The 22,299-nt window shown below is 38.8% G+C and overlaps 1 protein-coding gene across 1 annotated transcript in view; it reads right to left on the reverse strand.

Moving 5' to 3' along the window:
• Positions 1-8,968: 8,968 nt before the first annotated feature.
• The window catches only part of LOC119146341 (POU domain, class 6, transcription factor 2-like), a 73,378-nt gene continuing 60,047 nt past the window's right edge, over positions 8,969-22,299 (reverse strand). Inside the window, exons 2-3 of the mRNA XM_037383842.1 lie at positions 10,177-10,268; positions 8,969-9,214 (exon numbers count right to left, since the gene is read on the reverse strand). Of these exons, the coding sequence (XP_037239739.1) occupies positions 8,969-9,214; positions 10,177-10,268 (338 nt within the window). The remainder of the gene's footprint in view (positions 9,215-10,176; positions 10,269-22,299) is intronic.

Genomic DNA, 22,299 nt, shown 5'->3' on the forward strand with positions numbered 1-22,299 from the left:
TAAATACCACTAAGAAATTTTAAAATAATGGCACTCATGGGAACATAAATGCATAAAGATACACTTGATAAGCCTTATACTTGCAGCCAATGATTTTCTTCTGACAAATGGAACAAATAGTATATGTTTTTAATTTTGGTTGCAACTGGCCAAGGTGCTCATATTAGATAAATGTAATTTCATAAGACATAACTTTGAACTACCACTCCTGCTAAAGCAGAGCAAACCAAAGATTTAAAGAACGATTTTGTTACCAGTAAAATGAACAGGGGGTGGGGGAGGAAGCTGGGACCGAATATTTTTTAAAGATGCTATAGTGCTGGGAGGGGAACACGGTCTTCCTTTACAGTTCACAAGCATTGATTTGGGAAAGGAAAAGCTAAAATCTTGAAGAGAAAATCTGAAAGCGATTGCTCTGTTAGATTGCTAGACTTACACTTTTCAGAGAAGGTGTAAAAGTTTATTCTTGAGAGGTTTTATCCTTTTAAAAATAGACAAGAAAGAAACAACTTTCAGATTGCCAATAAATGAATTTTCTGAAAATGTACTACTATCTTTTTCTTGTTTTTTAGACAGGATTCATGTCCTGTTACAACTGCATCTTCTAAAATACAGAAGCCCAATATAGTGGGAAAATTACAACAGGTTTATCACCTCCAGATGTTTACCTCTTCTTCATTTATTACTGCTGATATAACGGGAAATCAGCTACAGAGTAAAAAACACATTTAGGAACATTTGCGTTGTGAATAACCAAGCTGAAATGTAAAGGATGGACAGAAACAGTGCTGGATGAGGAAAGGGACAAGAGGCTGAAATGGGATCTGAGAAACAGAAAGTCAAAGATATTCAAGGATCCGATTATATAAATCCAAAGCATCAGCGTTGACTTCAACGGAATTAATCATGGAAGTGAAATGAGAAACTTGCCTTTGTGCTGAAGATTTATTTTTAATATTGCATAATTTATCATAACCAAGCACAATTAAGTGAAAGAAAAGTCTGTAAGATATGTCAGATCTACAGCAGATTAAGTTTAAAAGCAATATTACTGTTAAAATAAATAAGGGGGAAAAAAAAACTATAGCAGGCAACAGTTTAAGAACCCATATTGTGTTGGATATTACTAATCTTGGTGGAAACTTCCAGTGTTTTTATGGGCTACAGAAGGTCACTGTAGGTCCCAAACAAGGAAAATTCACCGTATTACCGCAGCTACTCAAAAAGGTCTATGAACCAGAGCAAGACTTCAGAATTTAGGACATTTAGCAAAGATCTAGCTGTGTCTGAGGAACTCAAGGCATCTAACAACAGTGATTTGAGCCACTCTGTAGGAAAGCACAGCGCTCACTATCTGCACATTCATTCACAGGTAGGAAGAGAGTTGCAGAAAACCTGCATGGATTGCCTGCCATCATACGGGACACCTGGGGCGGAGCACAGAGCCGAACACAGGTCTCACGTCTGCGCTCTCTGCTACATGTGTCAGAGCAATAGGCTTGTAAAGACAAAACGTTCAAGGAATGAAAGCAGCTTCAGGGATCAGCGACAAAATGAGAGCGAGGCCTGAAGATCTCCATGAGCACAGATTTCTACCCAAAGGACATAAAATTGTATAGTGGTCTGGGGATGAAAAAACTCAAGGAAGTTTCACTTTCATCATTCCTGATGTCACCAGACAGGTCCTGTTCCCATTTCTAGAGCAATCTCAGTGGCAGACACAATTTTTTTCTCAAAAAACAGCAGGAAAAAAGAAAGATGCTGTAAATGTTTCAAGATGCACAATCTGTAACTATTTTAATAAGAGAGTAATAACACACCTTCAGAACTTTCCAAGATAATTAAGAAAAAAAAAAAAAAAAGACATCTCCATAAAAAAAAAAAAAGGAGGTGTATGGTTCTGTGGCACAGAACCACACAGACTTTAAAGAGATTTAATTTTAAAAAATTAGCTCCCAGGTAGTAGGCTTGTATGTTCCATGCATTCAAAACTCACACCATTAAAAATGACCATAAACCCAGATGGTCAATAGTGTCTTTGTTGTTTTTATGAGTCCCTAAATAAATATGTGCTTGATTAGAATCTCACTGGTCTATCAAGAACACAATTTTGTATCCAGGGAGTTTTTAAAACATGAATCATAGGGATTTTATTAATACAAACACCATGGAAAAACAAAGGAAATTAAACCACAAAGACTATAAATGTCTGACTTAAATCCACTAAAGCAAGGAAATTAAGACTGAAGGCTGCAAATCCATCCTGGTAATCCTTCTACAACTCACTCTATTGCAGTAAAGAGTCTTGGATCAGTGTATGAGTCATATATGCATACATCATATAGACGTACCCTTCTATGTGCATGTGATCTAGATGTACCTACCTATTTGCATGTAATCTACCAGTGCATGAAGCATGTACACTACAATGCGGAGGTGAGGAACAGAATGACAAACACTAGTTAGGATTTTCACTTGCATTTGAAATTTCTTGGCTTTTGTAAGATTACAGTAAGTTAAGTGCTTCACATTATTGGAATGAGTTTTCTCTACATTAATTTAAATTGTCACGGTCTAAATTCAAGAAGAAGATTAAAGGCTCCTGGAAACAGGTGCAAAGATATACTTTAAAAGCAGCATTAAAATGCATCCATGTTCTGGTTGACAGAAACTTCATTTATAATCCTGCATGTAAAGCATTCCTGCCAGGAGCAGTACCAGTCTGAGTCAGAGCTTAATAAAGGGGTACATTCCCAGAAACGCCCAGGTCTTGCACACCAGTCACGCCACAGCTCCTAGCCTAGTGGTCACGTCTGCTAGAGGGTAGTTAACCAACAGGATTTTGGTGGAAACTTTGGGGAGGTGCAGACTACTTCTGCATTTCCCATCTGCTTCTTGGCTACAAGTATGGAAAGTCAGACACTGCCAAAACTTGGCCTGCAAAGTTTAAGTAGGTGTGAACACTTTGATTTCAGAATTAATTTGATTTACATCACATCATTACTCCCCACTGATGTTGTTCCATAACCATCAGCAGCGAAAAAGTAGGCATGTCAGAGGTCTATTTTGGGTGGAAGGCAACAACCGAGCACACAAGCATGAGGACTACTGCATTTTAATGCCTCTTTCGGTAGGCCTTTAACTTGTGGGGCAGAAAATCCAAACAACAAATAGCTAACACACTGGGAGTGATCAATAAACAACTAGTAACTAATAAAGCCCTGAACCTTTCACATTCCCTCTGTGAAGGCAGCAATTTGCCACTGAGTAAGATGAGCAATTAACATGAGGCCATAGCATTCCCACAGGAGAAGCCTAGGATGGTGGGGGAAAACCAACCACACAAAACCAAACAAACAAAAAAACAGCCCAGTGAGGTTCGTTCTGCACTACCTTCAGAAAACCAGGTTTCGCCCTTTCTTCCAAAAGCATATGTTATGTCTCCCAAACAGTACATTTCCTGGGACACCAGACGGAGACACAAAGCCTTCTACCCATCATTAGGGATCCCTGCCTACTACTTCAGCTTCCCTACAACACGCTTTGGATGGCATGCAGCTGTTAGCCTGAGGAAACCTGCTGTAGTGGTTGCTAATCCATAGGCATGCTGTGCATGCCACAATGTGCTTAAGGAAGCACAAATTCATGCTATTTCTTCCCATGTACGCAGGTAGGGAGGTTAGTCTTAGGGGGTGGCTAACCCCTTTGTTTAAGTGAGCTCTTCACAGTGACTGCATTATGCGTTTGAGGGCTTCACAGAAATTGCTAGTTGAGTGCAGCTCCTTTTCTTGGTTCTTGTCACTCTTGTTCTGGTTGTGTTAGTACACTGCAGAAGTACCTGGGAATAAACTATTCCTCTAAGTGAAACATCATTTTGATTATTACTGACATTGGTGCTCATTAAAATACATAAGTGAAACACTGCCTTTCTGTAGACTCTGAAAGCTATTTCATGTTACTTGAAGGGGAATACAAATGAATAGGGACTGCATCATGTTAGTTAAAAGGGGAAAATGTTCTAAAAAACTGGAATTGGGACTCTAGATCAGTAAGCAATTGAGGTTTGTAGTTTACTTCTTTTCTGTCTCTTTTTTGTTTTTCATCTTTCTCTGATTTCTGGGTGTTTTTTATTTTTAAGGTGTGTGTACACGGAGGAACGGAGGCAGAGCATGTTTACTTTATCTGTTGCACAATTAATGATACAAATCTATGTTCAGATGAAACGAGATCTAATAAATGTAAACAATGCCTTTTTTTCCTTTTTGTTACCACTGTCTTCACCAAACACTCGTTTTGACTAATGTCAAGCAAAAAAAGGCCTTTTAAATTTTTGTTTTACCATCATCTATGTCTATTGTTACCCATATCAATGCATTTTAATGGCTGTCTCCTGCTCTCAAAATGTTTAATACATTTCCCCTTCCATTGTATTGCAGCTAAATATGACCTGCTGCTGTTTAAATAATGTAATTTAATGATTTCACATTTTCAGCCATGCTAGGTTTCCTTTCAGCACTGAAGCCTTTCACTAATGATTTGGGGAGATAGTTTGTTCTCATTTCTTTCAGAACTCAAGACTGCGAAACTCTGACTTGGAAATAAATTATTGACATCCACTTTAGGAACAGTATAGTATGTAGTGGAAATAAAATACACAAAGTTTCAGTGCCATGAGGCTAGAATCTCCAACTTGTTGATTTCTTTCAAGATTCAAATGTCATTCAAGCTCTGTATCGGTGGATGTATCTAAAATACTGTTGTGCCATTGCTATGCAATGCAATATATTTGGGCCAAACCTTTGCAGAGAGACTCCCAAATTCTTATCCACAGTGCACGAGTGGCCAGCAGCGAGCTGGCAGGCAACACCGTGCTAGTTTCTTCTTATTTCAAACACGTATGGTATACTAAAAGGATAGCTAAAATGCATTAACTTCTTAGCTAAAACTGCTTTGGCTGTCATGGAAAGTGAACAAAGTGAGGGGACAGCCTTTAGCAACTCCTCAGCACTGGAATACCTTCCCATTATTCAGTGATTTCTGAATATAATTTTAACCCTGTTGATTTCATGTTGAAAACAAGACAGAACAAACTCAGCCCCCCCAACAGGTATCTTTCTATTCAGATATACATAAATATTACACTGAGATTTAAAAATCAGACGGGCTTGAGGAAAGAATGTCTTTCCATTAATATCAGCTCCCAGGCACTACTGAATACTCGGAGATTAAGCAAACACTAGTCCCTTGGGGAGGCTCTTGAAAAGGATAACTAAAATTAAAAAAAAGGAACACACTCCCCAAAAAACCTGGCAAAGGAGATGCAGAAATTGAAACTGTTCAGCCCAAAGAAAAGTTTCCTGAAGACAGAAAGTTCAATATTGATGAACTCCCATTTGGACAATAAGAGGAAAGCTGGCAGGGTGTTTTCTGCATTAAGTCAATAAGGACAGACCAAGAAGCAATGGACTAAAAGCAGCAGGCAGGCAACATGTTGTCTTGTAGGGTACCTGCCTCACCTCTTCTCACAACCTCACCATTGCTACTGTGACACCTCCAAAATTTTTGGTGATTAGGAAAGGATAGCTGTGTTCCAGCTCTAATTCTAAGAAATGCTGATTGGAAAACAGGTGTGTAAATTCCTTGGGACAACAGCTTTCTTGGATGGTTTTTAAATTTTTATCTTCAGTGCTTTTAAAGGATTACAGTGAAAAGTTATGTTTGTTGATTTTATTGTTTTCTTCAAAGAACTGTTGGTGGAAAGCCAGAATTCCATAGGTGAATCTGTGTTATGTTCAGGGATTTCCATTTACTCTAAAGCAGATGGCTCTATTCTGCCACCAACCCTCTGGCATCTCAGTTAAATTGTATTCTTTGCATATTCCTCATGCATATGAAATTTTCTTAATAGAAGCCAGGGAAAACATGTTTTTTTAAGTTTCACAGCAAGAATTTACACATTCACCTTCCTTCTTTCTGTTCACACCATTTGACTTATTTGCTCAGGGAACGGATCTCGTATTACACTGTGTATGGCAAATGACAGCGTAATGAACAGAAAATAATCAAGTATGTATCAAGAGAAGTAGTTCTGAAAGAGGCTTAGCCTAAATCTCTTTCTACTTACAGCAACAAAATTCCTGTTGACTCAGTGCTGGATCAGGACCATATAGCAACTGAACAATGTAAAATAAACACATTTGGGAAAAAAACATTATCTTACTTCACCCCGGACCAGACCTGAAAGTTCCCGAGAATAAAATCACTTAAACATGCATGTGGATCAAACAAAATGAAGTGGTATTACTTCCTTGATCGGCATTTAGTCTGATTGAAGTACTCTGTTAGATCACAACTTTTCTGAATTCATACGTTATTCAAAAAGTCTTCAGGGTGTCTTTTGAGTTACCTAGCTGGGGTAGTTTGTGATGAAGAGGTTTAGAAGTTTACTGATGAGAGAAGAAAAAGATGACAGAAGACCCAGCTCACAGGAGCTGTGGCCATCTGTGCTTGACTGCACTGAAATTCAGGGACAGCATGCATGACAAGAGAAGTAATAAGACAGGTTAGAAAACGGCATGAAAACATTTCCCCCAGTCAACTAAGTCGATTGTGCCACAGTGAGGTTTAAGACAGATGGTCTGATTTCACCCAAAAGGCAGGAATTACCAAAACGGGGTTAAAGCATAGGCTTCTATGAGTATACCTGTAAAAGCGCTGGCTACAAAACAGAACACATATTCTATGATTATCTTTCAAATAGTCACAAAAACCAGGGACCAGAAGTCAATCACTGATGATACCACACAGCTAAAGACGGTCTCAGCACTCTCAGCTGACTCCTACCTTCATTCACACATGCATAAGGTAGTGGGCTACACAGGAAGCAACAGAAACTTACAACTGTGTTTCAGGGTTCTCAAGAGCTATCTTGACCAAGTTACTTCATTTCCTTGTGTATCAGTCTCACTTCCAAATGAGTGCAGTGGGACTTGCTTAGAGGGTTGGGAGGGAAGAGTAGAGAAGATGACAAACAGCAACGCAACTAGGTGAATTCATGGGTGCTGTTCCATTTAGCTACTTTATGGAAGATGGGATTGCATCCATAGACAGAGCTGTACCTGATGCTCCAGCAAGTCCCGATTTGATCCCATGCTTCTATCTATCTGTAAAGATTACAGAGGAAACCTTTTCATCTGGTAAGGTCATTGCTTGCAAAATTTATTTGGCAGCAGAGTTACACCTTTTAGCTAGCAATTAGACACCCATGGCTAAACTAAAGAGCAAAGGTTGCCTGGCTTAATCCCTACCCTCCAGCTTTGCAATACTGGGTGAATAAACAACGTAAGAACTGCACGAGCTTATGTTTATTTATAATACTACATACCCAGCAACTATAACCTGGGGCACTCCAGAGTGGAAGGATACATTTTTATAATGCCTGTTTCTTCATTAAGATTTCATCATCCACCTACGCTAAAAAGCCACTTCTCCTTCACTTTGTTATATCTGCTTTTACCCACTCCTGTTCCCACATTATTTTTTTAATCTCCAGTTCCCTACTTTACATGCACTCTCAAATTTTAAACAAGCAAAATTTGTGCATTAGTGTGTCCTGTTCATCTATGATTTATGAATGACAGGTTCTTCGGTGCAGCTTAATGGTATGAGAGAGACATTATTTTAAACATTAAAGTGAAAACCATTTACAACTATGATAAGAGAGGTCTGTTGACATTAAACTTTAAAACATGCACAAGGTAAAGGCAAGTAGCTGCCCCAACAGGTGAGAGTACTATGCATGCGGTTTGTACGGGAGTTTGTTCAACACAAGCTGTCTCTTCCTTCTCTCTGTTTCACAGCCTGTAGGATATCGTGCTTCAAACAAGTCATCTGCTAATCAGCAGCCACCAGAGTTTAATAACTAGAAAGTACTTAGGGCACCGTAATGCAGAGCACTCATTTAAGAAAAAATTACCATACTGTCTGAAAAGAACTCTTCCTAGCATTTACATCAGCAAGAAATAAAATAAATATATCAAAAGGGCTAAAGCTTTATTTTGATACTTGTTGCTCACATCTTTATCACTTTCACACCGGACAATCACTTTCTTGCCATCCTCTTCCATGAAAGCTGTGCAATTCTATTGTAAAATATTGGCTAATACTTACCTTGCTATACTTGGTTCAGTTCTGTTGAGCAGCAACTGCTTTCTGAGAAGCAAGCAACATAATTATGAACAGTAAATAAATATATCTGTATTTTATATTATATGTGTTTGGATTGAGTACTGCTGCTAACAGTGTTAGACACATTAATTGAACAGCAGAGACTACTAGGGAAGAACAGTGATGTTAGAGAACTGTTTTTCAGTCTGATTTTAGATTCCAAGGAGAATGCAGCAGGTAACTTAGGGTAGAACTGTTGCGAACATGGTACAGCTCAGACAACGGGCGGGATACACACAGAGATTAACTTTTTGCTGTTGACTTTGGAGTCATATAACTCCCTCAACAGCTTGGATGAGGATGGCAGAACCTTACTGATAAAGCAGACCTCCCACAGCAAGAATGAGAACGAATATTTGAGGCACTGATGACAGCTGAGAAAACTCTTAGTTGCCCCTACTCTTTCAGCTACCCTCAGTGGTGAAACAGAGTATTTGTCTTCATGCTGCCATTTCAAGTTTTAAAGTGAACTGTGAGTAGGGAACATTGATCACTGATGACAGAAAAGGCTAATGAATCATTCAAGTACTTTGCATTACTGACGCATAGAATCTAAGACCCAAACTCAAATCTGTTCTGATAACAATGCAAATATCCCTTAAGTATCTCTCAAGTATTAAAAAACAATCCAAGTACTGACTTTCAATATGCATCAAGAGCAACATTTCATTGGAAAAAAAGAGATCACTCAGTTTAAAAGAGAGAAAGTGAAACAAACAGGCAAAAGAACCTACTGTAAAAATTACAAACATGACTTACCTTGTAGATTTTGCAATGGCAAAGTCATGATGCCTCCTGCTGCAGCTGCTGCTACCAGCCCTTGGATGTTGGTGAGATTTGCTGTAGGTAGAGTTAGGACGAGTCCTTGTTGGCCCCCCAGCTGCCCAGCCATGTTGAAAGGAATAAGGATCGGCTGATTCAGGGCTGGAGTGCCTCCTGGCATCACCCCCGCTACTGCTGAGGCTAATTGTTGGGCTGTCAGTAACGGCTGTAACAAAACACAAACAGCAAACCTATTTTACTGTGCATAGCTCGGTGTTACACACTTACATACAACTCTTCTGGCTTGGAAACCTTTCATGTTCCATTACAGACAGCACAGCACAGCACTGCTTCCAATATCTTAAAGCACATATTTTCACCAACACAAAAAGTTTTGACAAACTTGACAGGCTGAAGATGTAAGCCTTACAATCACGTAGCCTGGTAGCAATCCAGTACCATCTAGACTGGAAAATTCATTACACATGCACCAAAGATAATTTATGAACACAAGAAGGCCTAACTCAAGTCAGCACAGAAGTACCTAAATACTAACATTTCCCAAATTTCCCCAGTTGTATACTGATCAGTAAAAGCAGAAAACACTACAGTAACAATTACCAGAAACTCTGTGGACCAAGACTGTACTGGAAAGTGGAAGAACATTGAGTAACCTCCTAGAGTACAGCTGAACTTGGATAAAATCGTGAAGTGATATGGGAAATCTTTTAAAATATTTACAGTGTCATACTATTATGCCTGCATTTTGCTCTAAAGAAAATAAATACCTGGCTTAAAGGATAATTAAATGCCTTTACTGACACAGGAGCTGTGTGTGACAGGCAGAACTGCCAGAGCCAATAAGGTTGCATTAAAATTGCACGAACTTTTTAATGTTAAATTATTACATGTATTTAAAAAATAACTTATATAAGAAATTAAAATAATTAAACCTCCTAAATATGCAAAACTGCTTAGGTTTTATGTTAGAAAACCATACAAAAAGCTAATCTTTCCAAACAAGTAACTTTTAAAGCATACGTGATACATACACGGCCCCTTTTTGTAACACTAAATGCAGCCAAACAATCATGTTCTCTATATTACACAGATCCAAGATGACCAACTGCAGTTATTTACTTTTCATCACATTGCACATCTCGATTAGTTGAAAGGAAACATACTGACCTGAGGCCCAACAGGAAATGCAGGATGGGACTGACCAGGTTGGTGCTGGTCTGCTGGGCTCGTGTCAGGCAGCACTGTGTTTCCTCTGGCCTCTGAAATCCAAGGAGCAGATTGACTTTAATATCAAGCCTGGGGACTGCCACATTACCTTCTACTTTGATGCCACATTACATCAAGCTGAAAATGATATGTTAAAGTGCTTTATCAATAACTCAAGCACTCAAATCACTTATCAGCTGCATAAATTATGCTGAAATTCATTCAGACCAGCCAACTCATTCAAGGAGCTACAAAAATCTGACAGCAGTGAAACTGAAGATATCATCAACCCAGCTAATGTGGGTTGCGTTATACATCAATTTACATACAGTACATGAGCACTCCGCGTGTGTGGGAACTGCATTTTTTACGCTTAGGTGAGCATCAGCCATTCTAATTTCTGAAAGCAGAAATTATCTGAAAAACAATCAGGTCACATCTACTTTGTAGCTTAATAAAGTATTTTCTTTTGTCAGTTAGTGAGGCAGCAAAGGTTGTACTGTGTGCAATAAAAAGGCACTACAAAAACTGAGAACAGGTATGCTTCCAAAGGACAGCTTCTTTTCTAAATTGCATGTGGCGGGAGATGAACAAAATTCCGTGAAACCAAAGATTTCCAGCATTTATTGAGATGTTGAGATCCAACAATTGAACTATATGCTGGGTACTAATGACTTGCTAAGCCCAGAACACAGTCCAGCCCTACTGGATTTTGCTGAAGTCTGTAATACAGATTTGGAAAGGAAAAAGAGAAAGAGAAATGTCCTATCAGTTGCAAGAAAGTACCAAAATATTTTCAAAACTACGTCCCAATCCTCCGCTTCCTCTGGCTGAAGGACTTGCATTGATTCAGAAAGTTTTTTGGTGATCAGGCCCACATTTACCTTGGAAGCTGAAGGAATGACAGCAGGTATCAAAAGTAGCTGCAAGACTACTGTGGTTTCTTAAAAAGAAAACTCTAGTAATGGTGTCAGTTTCCCGGTTGGTACAATAGTTCCTGTTCTGTTAGTTTTTTCTGATAAGTGGTTGAAATTCTAAGTAAACCTTAACAAGATGTTCTTTTCCAATGTTTGTCCTATGAATAGCAAGTGCAAGATAATTCAGAACCAGTTTATTGGCACACCCTGGCGCAGTAAGGAAAAAGGATATGATTCTGTCATACTTATAAATTTTAAAGAGGGTATTATCAGCTCATTTAAAACAAATTCTTCTATATATTCTCCAAGGGGACAGATTTATAAATAATGGAAATGTGAAGAAAAAAAAACACCCTTCAGCATATTAAGGTACAAATAAAATTGACTGCTACATATTATTCAATTGACTTCTATCTCTACAGCAAGGTGTCAATCATAACAGTATTTTAGAATAGGACTAAACAATAAATTTGCAGAGGTTTTATGCAGAAATCTGGAAATCTGATTAATTTGTAATATTTTCATGTGGTCTCAAAAAGTCAGAAACGGACGTTGCTTTGGGAATACTTACAGTCTATCGAAATATCTGATTTGAAACTAATAAAAATATACAGACTTGCTGACATTTTATAAAGTGAATTCTATAAAAATATGTTTGGCATTTTAATGACCACTGTCATTTAATAATGAGAACAAGCTGACCTACTATAATTGGTGAGGACTCCAACAGTGGCCTAATAACATGCAAAAAGAGACACAGTCACTAAATTTTTTATGTGCAATTTACTCATCCAAGTTACTTGAAAAGAAAGAAATGTAACTAGATATGGGAGATTCAGCGAAAACTGTTTCTTTTAAATGCATTACAATCCCAGTGCTGCTGCTATGCCTAAGACCAAAGAGAGGTTTTCTTCAGTATGGGTTCCTCCTATACAAAATAAAGTGTTATGTTACTAAACACAATTTTACCTTTGGTAATTTCCACATATTGTTGTGGGGTTTTTTTAATCTTCTCATCACAGCTGTATGTATAAAGCGATATTAGATCAAAGGCTCAATACCAATGAATATATCACTCCCCATTAAGATCAAATCTTATAAGTCAATTTTGTTTATGTAATTTTAAAGGCTGAGAATTTTGTCTTTGTGTATGATTTAATTAATATTAAAACAAGCTCCTGATAATCTGTCCTGTCATTAAATTGTCCTATGAATGCTCTGGGAGAACATAACTAGAGTGAAATATTCAGTAGAAGTCCATTTTATTGCATTTACTACAGCTTGAGCTCTCAGAAAATAAGTAAGAAGTTCTGAAGAACAATGCCTGTGCTTTAGCATTTTTTTTTCCATGGTGCGGCTATCCTGAGAACCACTGTTTTCTCTTATCTGTACCCTAAGGATTTTGCAGTATTTCATCTCACAAGCTGCGTGTAGTACAACTGGGTTATACTGGTTTATATAGGACCATAAAGCCAAAATTAATTACACTCCTTTCCTTTTGCATTGCACTAATTGGAATCACTGAAGGTTACATTCCTTTCATATGGTCACTCATCGCAGATGATGTATCTTTTTATTTCAGTGCTATTTTTAACACTCTGCTGCTTCTAGCTCACTTTCCTTATGATGCAGGCATTTCAGCAAAACAGCATACACTTTCATGTGCATGAATGTGGTCTTACATGGCACCCGATATCAAATTATGCATGCCATATTCTCAGAGCGAAATTCTCACATTTCCTCTCATGCCCCTTCTAATCTACCCACCCTAAAAGCTGCTCAAGAGTCAAGATTTTTTTCAAAAGGCACAGGAAAATCTTCCTGCTGGGCTGGCAGTAAACACAGTGAAGCGAGGATTTCAGGGTTAAGTTCTGTTGCATCACACACGGTGACCGCATTTGTTCCTGGCTGTACACTATCTTTGCTGAGACGCACAGGTCAAAGCTCCCAGGAAAGCAAAGCAGAGCAAAAAACACTGGTGGAAGGCTACTTTACCTCTTCTGTCTCATAATGTTGACTGGGTGGATTCCTCTGGTTTCAAAGGATCTGAGGAGCTGGGAGAACTCTGTGTCACAGCTACTATTTCTGATTCACAGACGCATTGCTACTAATTTGGAAAAATACCTTCATTAAGACCATTACCCTAAACTGGCAGCGCACAACCCCCCACACTGTTTTTCCCCCTCTGTTTTACTGCCTTTATTTGGGATTTCATTAGTTCCAGATGCTGGCATGACCTCTGCAGGTAAATTATTCCCCTGTCCAAATTCCAGTCCTCACTAATAATAAATGGTCTGTCAAAATTTGGCTTGGATTTTTCCACTTGTCCAGATCCAGGCCATTACCTCCTGTTAGGCTATCCTCCAGCGCTGCTCAGATTTCTATCCGCGAGGGGTATGGCGGCAAGGAACCAGGATTCATAGCAATCCCTATGGAGCTGGGGAGCTACCAGTAGCACCTTCTCCGTTCTCAGCTATGACTGGAGAGATTTTATTCTCATAATACCTCTGATTACTGGTGCACAAGGGGTAGGGGGAAGGTAGTAACGGGGCACCTACTCTGGAAAGAGAAATAATTCTTCTTAACACCATTTGCCTAGGCAGGGAGCTAAGACTTCACTTCTAACTGAGCACTGCCATCGCAGCCTAAGCAGACGAGTTCGCTCAGTGGTACCGTATGAACAGACCCAAGTGCTACTGCCATGGTACAGGCAGGACCGCAGACAAGGCTTTAATATTTAATAAGCAGTATTCATCATATGTGATTCATGATAAATTAATTATAAATTATATAATACATACACTCACCTCTCATCCTGCCAAGGGGCTGGAAGGGCATGACACAATAAAAAATTGAAGTGCACTGTAAACATTGTAAAATAACCCTCTTAAAATAAAATATTATTTAAAATAAAGCTAAGTAAAACAAACGCAACCTTTTTCTCCCCTTACCAAAAAATATAAAAAAATGAAATCCCCAAAACTAAGTAAAAAATCTTGTTGAACAATATCTGTTTCAAAAATGAGAAAACCACAAGAGAAACATCAGAAGGAAAAAGAAATTCCACATCCCCAAGGTCTCTGAGTCTCACACAAAATTACAACTGTAAATGCACTAGTTATAAACAGGCTTTCTACAGTTTGCTTCCTTTTTGTTTCTTACACATCTTCAGCAACACAACAGGTAATTCAGTTCTAAATGTCTGTATCTCCGAGCACCCCATGAAGGGGGGAATGCTCTAATCCCTGCTTTACAAATGAGCATCTAATGGACAGAGCGACTCGGATCCAGAGTCTCAAATCAGCACCGTTTAGGCACCAACACCTCCCCAGCTGTATTTACACTCTTCAGGAAAGAACGGGTCAAAATGCAAAACTGCTTTGTGACTCCTTGGCTACTCCAGGGCTATCAGTAGCTCTGACAAGGTGAACCTGTACATGCGCCCAGCACCCTGCACTTGGATGCACTGCCCGTCCCAGCAGCCCTGGTCTCACGTGATGCCTGATGCTTGCAGGGAAGCTGCAGCTGACTGGCAAATGCCACTATACTGAAGAGCATTACGGGATATATGATCAAGTGCCTTAAACACATACATCCCGCTCTGTCCTGGACCTCCTGGTTCATCTGCAGAGATGAGCTTGTGCCTGCTCGAAGGCACGGTGCGCAGCAGCGTCTCCTCTCAAAATGCACCAAAGCTCACTCAAAGCCAGGGTTCAAACCACAGCGTAAGTCAACTCTCAGCAGATGATCTGGAAATAAGTAACTTCCTCATTGTCTTCAGGAAGGAATTCAATATTTCTCACATATATCAGAACCAGGGAGATGCTGGGCCACCTCTCTAGGACTCAATGCTTTGAAAAACATACAAGATCAAATTTAATAATACTAGATTTTCACTAATCAAAAGAATATATAAAACCTTCTGAGATACACATTTAAGCAAATATTTTAAATGAATCAACATTAATAAAAGAACACAGCATTTCAAGCAATACTTCATATTAAAATCCTTAGATACAGTTCCACAATGTGATAATAAATTACTTGCATTTATCTCTCAGTAACTGTAACAATAAGAAATCAAGAGTATTTTTTTACTACTCATTGAGTCAACTCACATTAAAGATACAGCTTTAAGAATGAAATCATTAAAGTGAAAATACTGCCTGTGAGAAGTCTTACATTTTCAAAACTAATAAACTCACAGTCTGAGCATGTAACATAGCTGCATTTAGATCATGAGACATTATCAGGAGAAAAAAAGATAACTTTTTTAAAGGCATTAAATAGATCAACTGATAATATTCAAATTATCAGGTATGGTGTGCGAAAGTCCATCATTTCTGATTAAAGTAACACAGCTCTTCATTAAATGAGCCCTTAATTGTCAGCAATTATACCAGGAGCAATCTTGCTGAACAAATTTTAATAGCTGAAAGAAAAAGATGCAGCTGATAATGAAAAAATGTAACATTCCCTCCAAACAATCCTCATTCTTCCGCAAAGAACCATATTGTGGTTTTTAATTTCGCTGTTTTCATTTCCCTGCTGCCTCAGATGTAGGTAGGAAGCCCTTCCAAATCACCTCACCTTAAAACCTTAGTAATCAGATTGCTACACAGAATTTCACAAACACATCAAAGTTTTATAATACTTGCAGAAGAAAAAAAATCAAGATCTTATGCTGAATCGGTTTTACATCGGTATTATCTTATGGTTATTAGAGATGTTCCTATTACCTGAGCTAAGAAAATCAAGCTCAGAAATTAAATTACAGTAATGAATCACCCACTGAAAGGTATGATTTTAAGCTTGGACTTCTCATATTTAGTTTAAGTAGTCAGATGGTTGTCTTCTTGCAGTCCATGACCAAGTTGTGGCATACAATTCACTCATCTGGATTGTATAAAACTTCTCAAAGTATCAGGTTATCCCACAGATCCTTAAGCAATTCATGTTTTCCTGCTGACCTCTGGTTCAGATTCTAAGCTTTTATTGTTAGGCCGTGATTTCAGCCTCACTAAGAAAATCAAACAAGTAGAAATCTGGGTGAGGGCAGAATTACCACAGCACCTGCTAACTCTGAAACCTAACGACGTTGCGATGTCAATACTATTGTACTGTTCAATCATTTTAGTACAACATACAAGTACTGTGCTGATGTCCCACAATGTCAGGTTGTCTCAGCTTACATAGCTCACACTCTTAATGTTCCCCTACCCTATGTATAAAAACCTTTCGGTTTACCTTTGAACAAGTTTGTGGTGTGATAAGGAAATGCCATAATGATCTACCACATTATCATATATGTCAATGCAATATCCTGTACAGAAAAGCTAGAAGTCTTGCATGGAAAATGGATTGCATTAGACAGCAGAACGAATACAGCAGATTGCTTTACTAACTATATCATTCAGCACTTCAGTAAGTAGAACACACAGTTTTATACTTACCTGAAACTGCCACATAGTTGCAACTGCAAATTTACCAAAATCACTGCAAAGCTCAAAATCATTCTGCCGGCAGAGCACAAAATCTCACCTCTTCCTGGTCCCTGGGGGTATTTTCTCCTAAGGATCTTCTCCCACAAGACACATAAAGTAGCTGAAATCACTGTCCTCATTACCCATATGCACAGAGCTCGGCTTGTATTTACGCACCTGCATCTTTCTGTATCAGGACTGATAACATTAAAACTCTATGACTATTTATAATGAAAATCATGCTATTAAAGTGATTCATACCACAAAGAACTTCTCCTGGGCAACCACCAGCTATATTTACCACCAAACAAAAACCCTACCATACCAAGGGACAAAAATCACAGATTACGCAAAAAACCAGCCTTCCCAGCTGCCTTAAATTTTCTTGTTTCTCATCTTCATTTTTGCTTCTCTTTGGTTGTCTTAATCCTCTTCTTTCTCTTTTCCTCAAGTGAATTTTTTTCTTGTTGGTGCCTATATGAATATTCCTCCACTTTAGATAATTTACGTGAGAAAAAAAGCATTGCTACTGCTGAAAAGGTGAAGGAATATAATTGCAGAAGTACGTTCTTTATTCAAAATAGGCTCATTCTACTTTTCTTCACCCCCTAAGTACAGTGCATAAAAATCCCTTGCTAATGGTGCATACATTTTTTATGAATTGGACCCTTCATATTGAGAGTTCTAGTTTCTTTTATACTGTATGCATTAGCACAAATATAATCACATTAAGGTCACAAAGACCCTATCAGTTTTCCCTGAATTCATACATTTCATACTCACTGTTTGCTGTTAGTGCTGGTGAATGCAATGATGATAAAGGTTACTTACCAGAAGATGGACAGTTGAATGCATTATTATTTCATGTTGGGCAGCTGATCCCTAGCTAAGAAGGGCAGGAGGCTTCTCTAAATTAAACTTTCCTTTCTTTCCATCCCTGAAAGCTTACTAAATGCCAAAGAGTGAGCACGTTAAAGAATATCTATTTTGGAACAACTGCTACAGTTTGCTATCTTTATAGCTAACTAAGATTTTTTTATGATTTTTACAGTGTCGATCTATGTGTGCACTTTTATTCCTAACAGGGCAGAGGGCAAGCTTTTCACCAAAAGCCCAACTTCCTGACACTCACCCACCTCATCTGACTGATGTACCCTCCCCAAAATAAGGTAGACTATTATAATCTCTTACAATGACATATTTTGCCCTTTACCCGGGGAACCTTGCGCAATTTATGGATCATAGGCTTGGCTGCTGGCACTATAGGCTGCGGAAAGCCAGGCAATACATGCAGCCAGCCTCTGGTGCATCGTAATTCAGGCTTCTGGGTGGAAGAAAAGGGTAGCATGTCTTGACATTTGCTTTTTACAAGTTACATTGATAGACTTACTTACAAAGGATAGGGCACAGGTAGGTGTCTGATGACAGAAATTTAACTCTCAGCTGACACCTTCCAGGGACTGGAAAGAAATAACTGTAATGCAAGGAAGGGATGAACCTAGTGTCCTACCAGTCCTATGAAAGCCTGTTTAGAAATTCAAATCACCTGGTTCAGTGAGTGAGGAATATCAAGTTATGGGAGTAAGCATCAAATTAAACCCAGTAAAAGCACCTGGCACTTAGATCTTCAGCAAAATGCACGCCACAATATAATGAAACTCCTACTGGAGCATCCTGACCAGCAAGTATGGTCGAGCGACAGTGGTTTATCACTCGTGCTACTGAGTTCACTGTCTGATTTCATCCCTGTGGTGTCTTCAACAATTTTACACTCACTGCTGTGGTCTTTACACAGCCCTGTGGGGCAGCTCCATCAAGTGTCTCATTACAGGTTGTTCAGCTGTTCAGACTTTATTGAGACTCTTGAAAGAGCCGTCCCACAGAGCAGCATACTGTAGGAGTCCAGTCGAGATCCAGGAGGAAACCTTAACAGTGGCAGCAACTCTGTATGCAGGAGACCATGCTCCTAGATCAGACTAAATCACAAGACTGGTAAGTCTACATTATAAACCTATTTAGCTGCACATGTACCTTCAGAAATTCCTAGCTAGAAAAATTCAGCAGCACTCCCCCATCAAAAGCAGCCTGTGCCGTTTGATATCTGCAGCAAGTTCTCATGATGTGGCTCAGCAGGGTGAGCCATTATTTCAAATGAAAGTGTTGGCTGGCAGCTGCAGAAACTCATGGTATGCATACCTCCAGATCTTGTAAATCTTGAACTGAATTAACTTCTGCCTCTTTATTATTGTCTGAAATCAATTGTAGTGACTATTTACAAGGAGCTTTTGCCAGGAGTTCCCAAACACTTTATATTTATCTGTTTTTATTCAGTCTGCTGGCCAGGTCTTGCAAGCTATATCAAGCCTGACCATTGCTAAACCAAGTTTAAAACACACAACAAGGCTTTTACTTCCTATGCATACACACACTTCCATCCACTCTCTCCTCTGTAGACAAAATGCTCAAAATATGAGACCTAAAAAGACCTAAAGAACCAGCAGTCAGCACTAGGACTCTCTCTGCCTCCCGAATTTGAGCAGCTATTTACTGACAATGATAGCGAAACACTCTGCAGAAACCACTAAGGTGGTCTTCCACACACTAAAAATACCCTAAAACAGATCTGCAGGGAAATAACCAAGTAGTTTACAAACATTTGGCTATCATTCCTCTAGTATGTTGATCTTGCCTTTATGTGAATCAAACTCTCACCAGATTTCAAGGTGTTGAATTAGTTCTCTAGGAAAGGTTTAAGAATACAGCACAGGTTAAAAAAGCTTTACAGACAACAGGCATATAAGCCAGGACAGTCCTGTTGCATGAAAGATCTCCTGGTTAGTAATGACTTGTCGTGGCAAGACCTCTTAATAACAACACACTGTGCAGGAAGGAAAAAAGCAAAAATAAGCCACACAGCTTTGCCAAAATACCAAGTAGCAGGCAACTTGCTTCGGAGAGTGAGAGAGGGCACTATGACACATCCTAACAGGATTAAATTATATGGAATATACAAACTGTTTCCAAGCCATGAGAATGCTTGTGTTTGTATATATATGTATGTGTCTCTCTATATAGATACATATTTTTAAACAAATTAGTTTCCTATATCCCTTTCATTTTTACATTATTGTTCTGTTTATTTTTTCAGCATTACAGTAATTGAAAAATATCTACTGGTAAAAGATGCTATTAATTTAAGTGCATTCATAGTGTGTTATGTCACTAATAGACTTAGGTAACATTATTCTTTTATCCTTTTTACAAAGCATTATTTTATTGTCCTCTCATTTCTAAGATTTTACATCCACTTAAAGTCAAGTAGAGTGAGGGCATTGCAGAATTCTATTATATTATTGTCCTGTCATTATTCTAACTCCATTACACAACAACACAAAACCAGCATCAGCTTCCATTTGTCATATTATTTATTTTGAGGATTATGTCAGATCTCAGACTGTGTACGTGCCTACTAAACATAATTTGGAGTTGGGCAAAAAGTAAACACTGATTCCTTTTAAAAATGCTTTTAAAGAAAACATTTTTTAACTTTTCTGTAAGAGCTCTTTCATCTGATTTTGACCCATGCAACCCTTTAGAAGAATCTACCTATATTTATAAAAAATAAGACAATGTCTAGAGGCACATACAGAGAAACAGATTTGATCTTGGCCGTACTCCCAGCTGAGCTGACAGAAGCCAGTCCTGGTGTGGAAGCCACACAGCTGTGCTCATCTGGTGCTCTATACACACACAGTGTGTGTCACCAACACAGCTGTGTTACTTCTAGGCAGAAGCCGTCTTGTGTCAGGCTACGCTGGAGCACAGAGGACCTGGAGAAAAGAGGACCCTGGGCCCACCTTTCCTACAAGTCAGATCCTTTAGCAGCCAGCAGATGGTTCAGCACACCTGATGGGCTTTTCCGAAGTGGACTGCTGTTGCCTTCTTAATATCTTCTTTTATGATCCCAGCTTTTGAGGACATACAAAAGACAGCCAGGGTTGGTTTGAAATAACCAACACTTCCACCATCTGTTCCTTATGGCTGCCATAAAGGAAAGAAAGATCAGGTGCTAATCTGGCAAAACCAAGATTTAGGCTCAATGTTCAACCATCACAGAATTCCTGCGAGACTTTACCAGCTCTTTTCATCTGACACACAAAGGGCATTGTTGGGCCTTCAGAGCTTAAAAAGGTCCTGGACCAAAGGAACATGTCAATTAGAGCAGTTGCATGGGTGGGTATTGCCAGCATGCTGCTTCCTCTAGTCACAGACTTCTTACCCCCTGACACTACCCTATCTTTAGGGCAAACATATGTTGGATGTGGTGCAATGTCTGAGCAACTGGGCTCTAGAGCTGCCTTTCCTCCATGTTGAAAGAATGTGCCCTCAGGTCCCTGGAATAACTTCTTGTTATCTTTGGGACAAAGCCACTGCACTAGCATCCTCACATCGGCACAAAAAGCTCCTACTCTCACTACCTTGCCTCTCCTTAACTCTCGCCACATACTGGCTACTGAAGGACTGCTGGAGGAAATAATATTTGTTGACTACAGACTATATAGTCCCAAGTGAGGTTCTGGTCACAGTCAGTTATTCTGTTAACCAGCACTCAGATTGCTCCCTTTGTTATTCTGTACGGCCTGTTGATTATATAGATGATAATGCACTAGGTAGATTTCACTCAGCAAAAGACGCCTGGGTTCAAAACTCAATCCAGATTGAAAACAAACTAAAAACCAAACCAAAACAACAAAAAACCCAGCTTATATCCATACTTATCATCTTCTCAGTTAAAACAGCATTTAAAGAGCTTCCAGGGAAAGTCCAGACCTTTACCGTAATATGCACAGTTGACATTCATAAAACAGTTGTATACTCAAAACAGGATGCAATAGGTTTTATTTCAGTCATTGTAAAGTACACCACTTGTATATGTACTTCACACATGCATCATTACAATAGCATTGTTTTTACTTGATGTTATTCTAATGACTTTCCTCCAAAGAGCATTTGTGGACACCACAAATTCCTAAATGGTAACAATGGATAAACATCAGCTTGAGAAATGCAGGTCTATATTATTTATGAAGCTGCAATTCTCCTGTAGATAACCCAGTTGTTAAAATGATATGTATCTATGTAATTGAGTCTTCTGTATACAAATAAATAAGGCTTTATTGCAATGTCAGAAGTTAACAGACCAGTCAATAAAATCAATAACTCACTTTTTCTTGCTTATATATCTAACTTTTCGCCACCTTTCCTATGTCCTCTGTTTGTTCTGGTTACATATTAACACTCCGAAGGATATATAGCTCTTGTGATATTGTTTAGTAAATGGTGGTCTGAAGAAAACTCTGAAGAACCACCACCTCAGCAATTTAATACTCTGCCTATTTATTGTGTACTTTAACATATACCTGTCTGGTATAAATCAGGGAGAAAGAAACCGCCTTGATCTATACATCAGAACACTAGAGATTTTTAATGTGAATGACTACATGAAGGTCTAAGTAAATTAGGTTCATATTGATACATTTAGCTAAAAGTGCTCCAGACCTGGACTGCATTATCGTATAACCACTGTCAAAACAGCACCACCAGATTGTAATGCTGTGCTGCTTATGCCTCTGTGGTTAAGGTTGTGTCAGCATTTCCATTATGCTCCCCATTTTTCAAATATT

Source organism: Falco rusticolus, chromosome 4, assembly GCF_015220075.1.
Source record: "Falco rusticolus isolate bFalRus1 chromosome 4, bFalRus1.pri, whole genome shotgun sequence".
Classification (NCBI taxonomy): domain Eukaryota; kingdom Metazoa; phylum Chordata; class Aves; order Falconiformes; family Falconidae; genus Falco; species Falco rusticolus.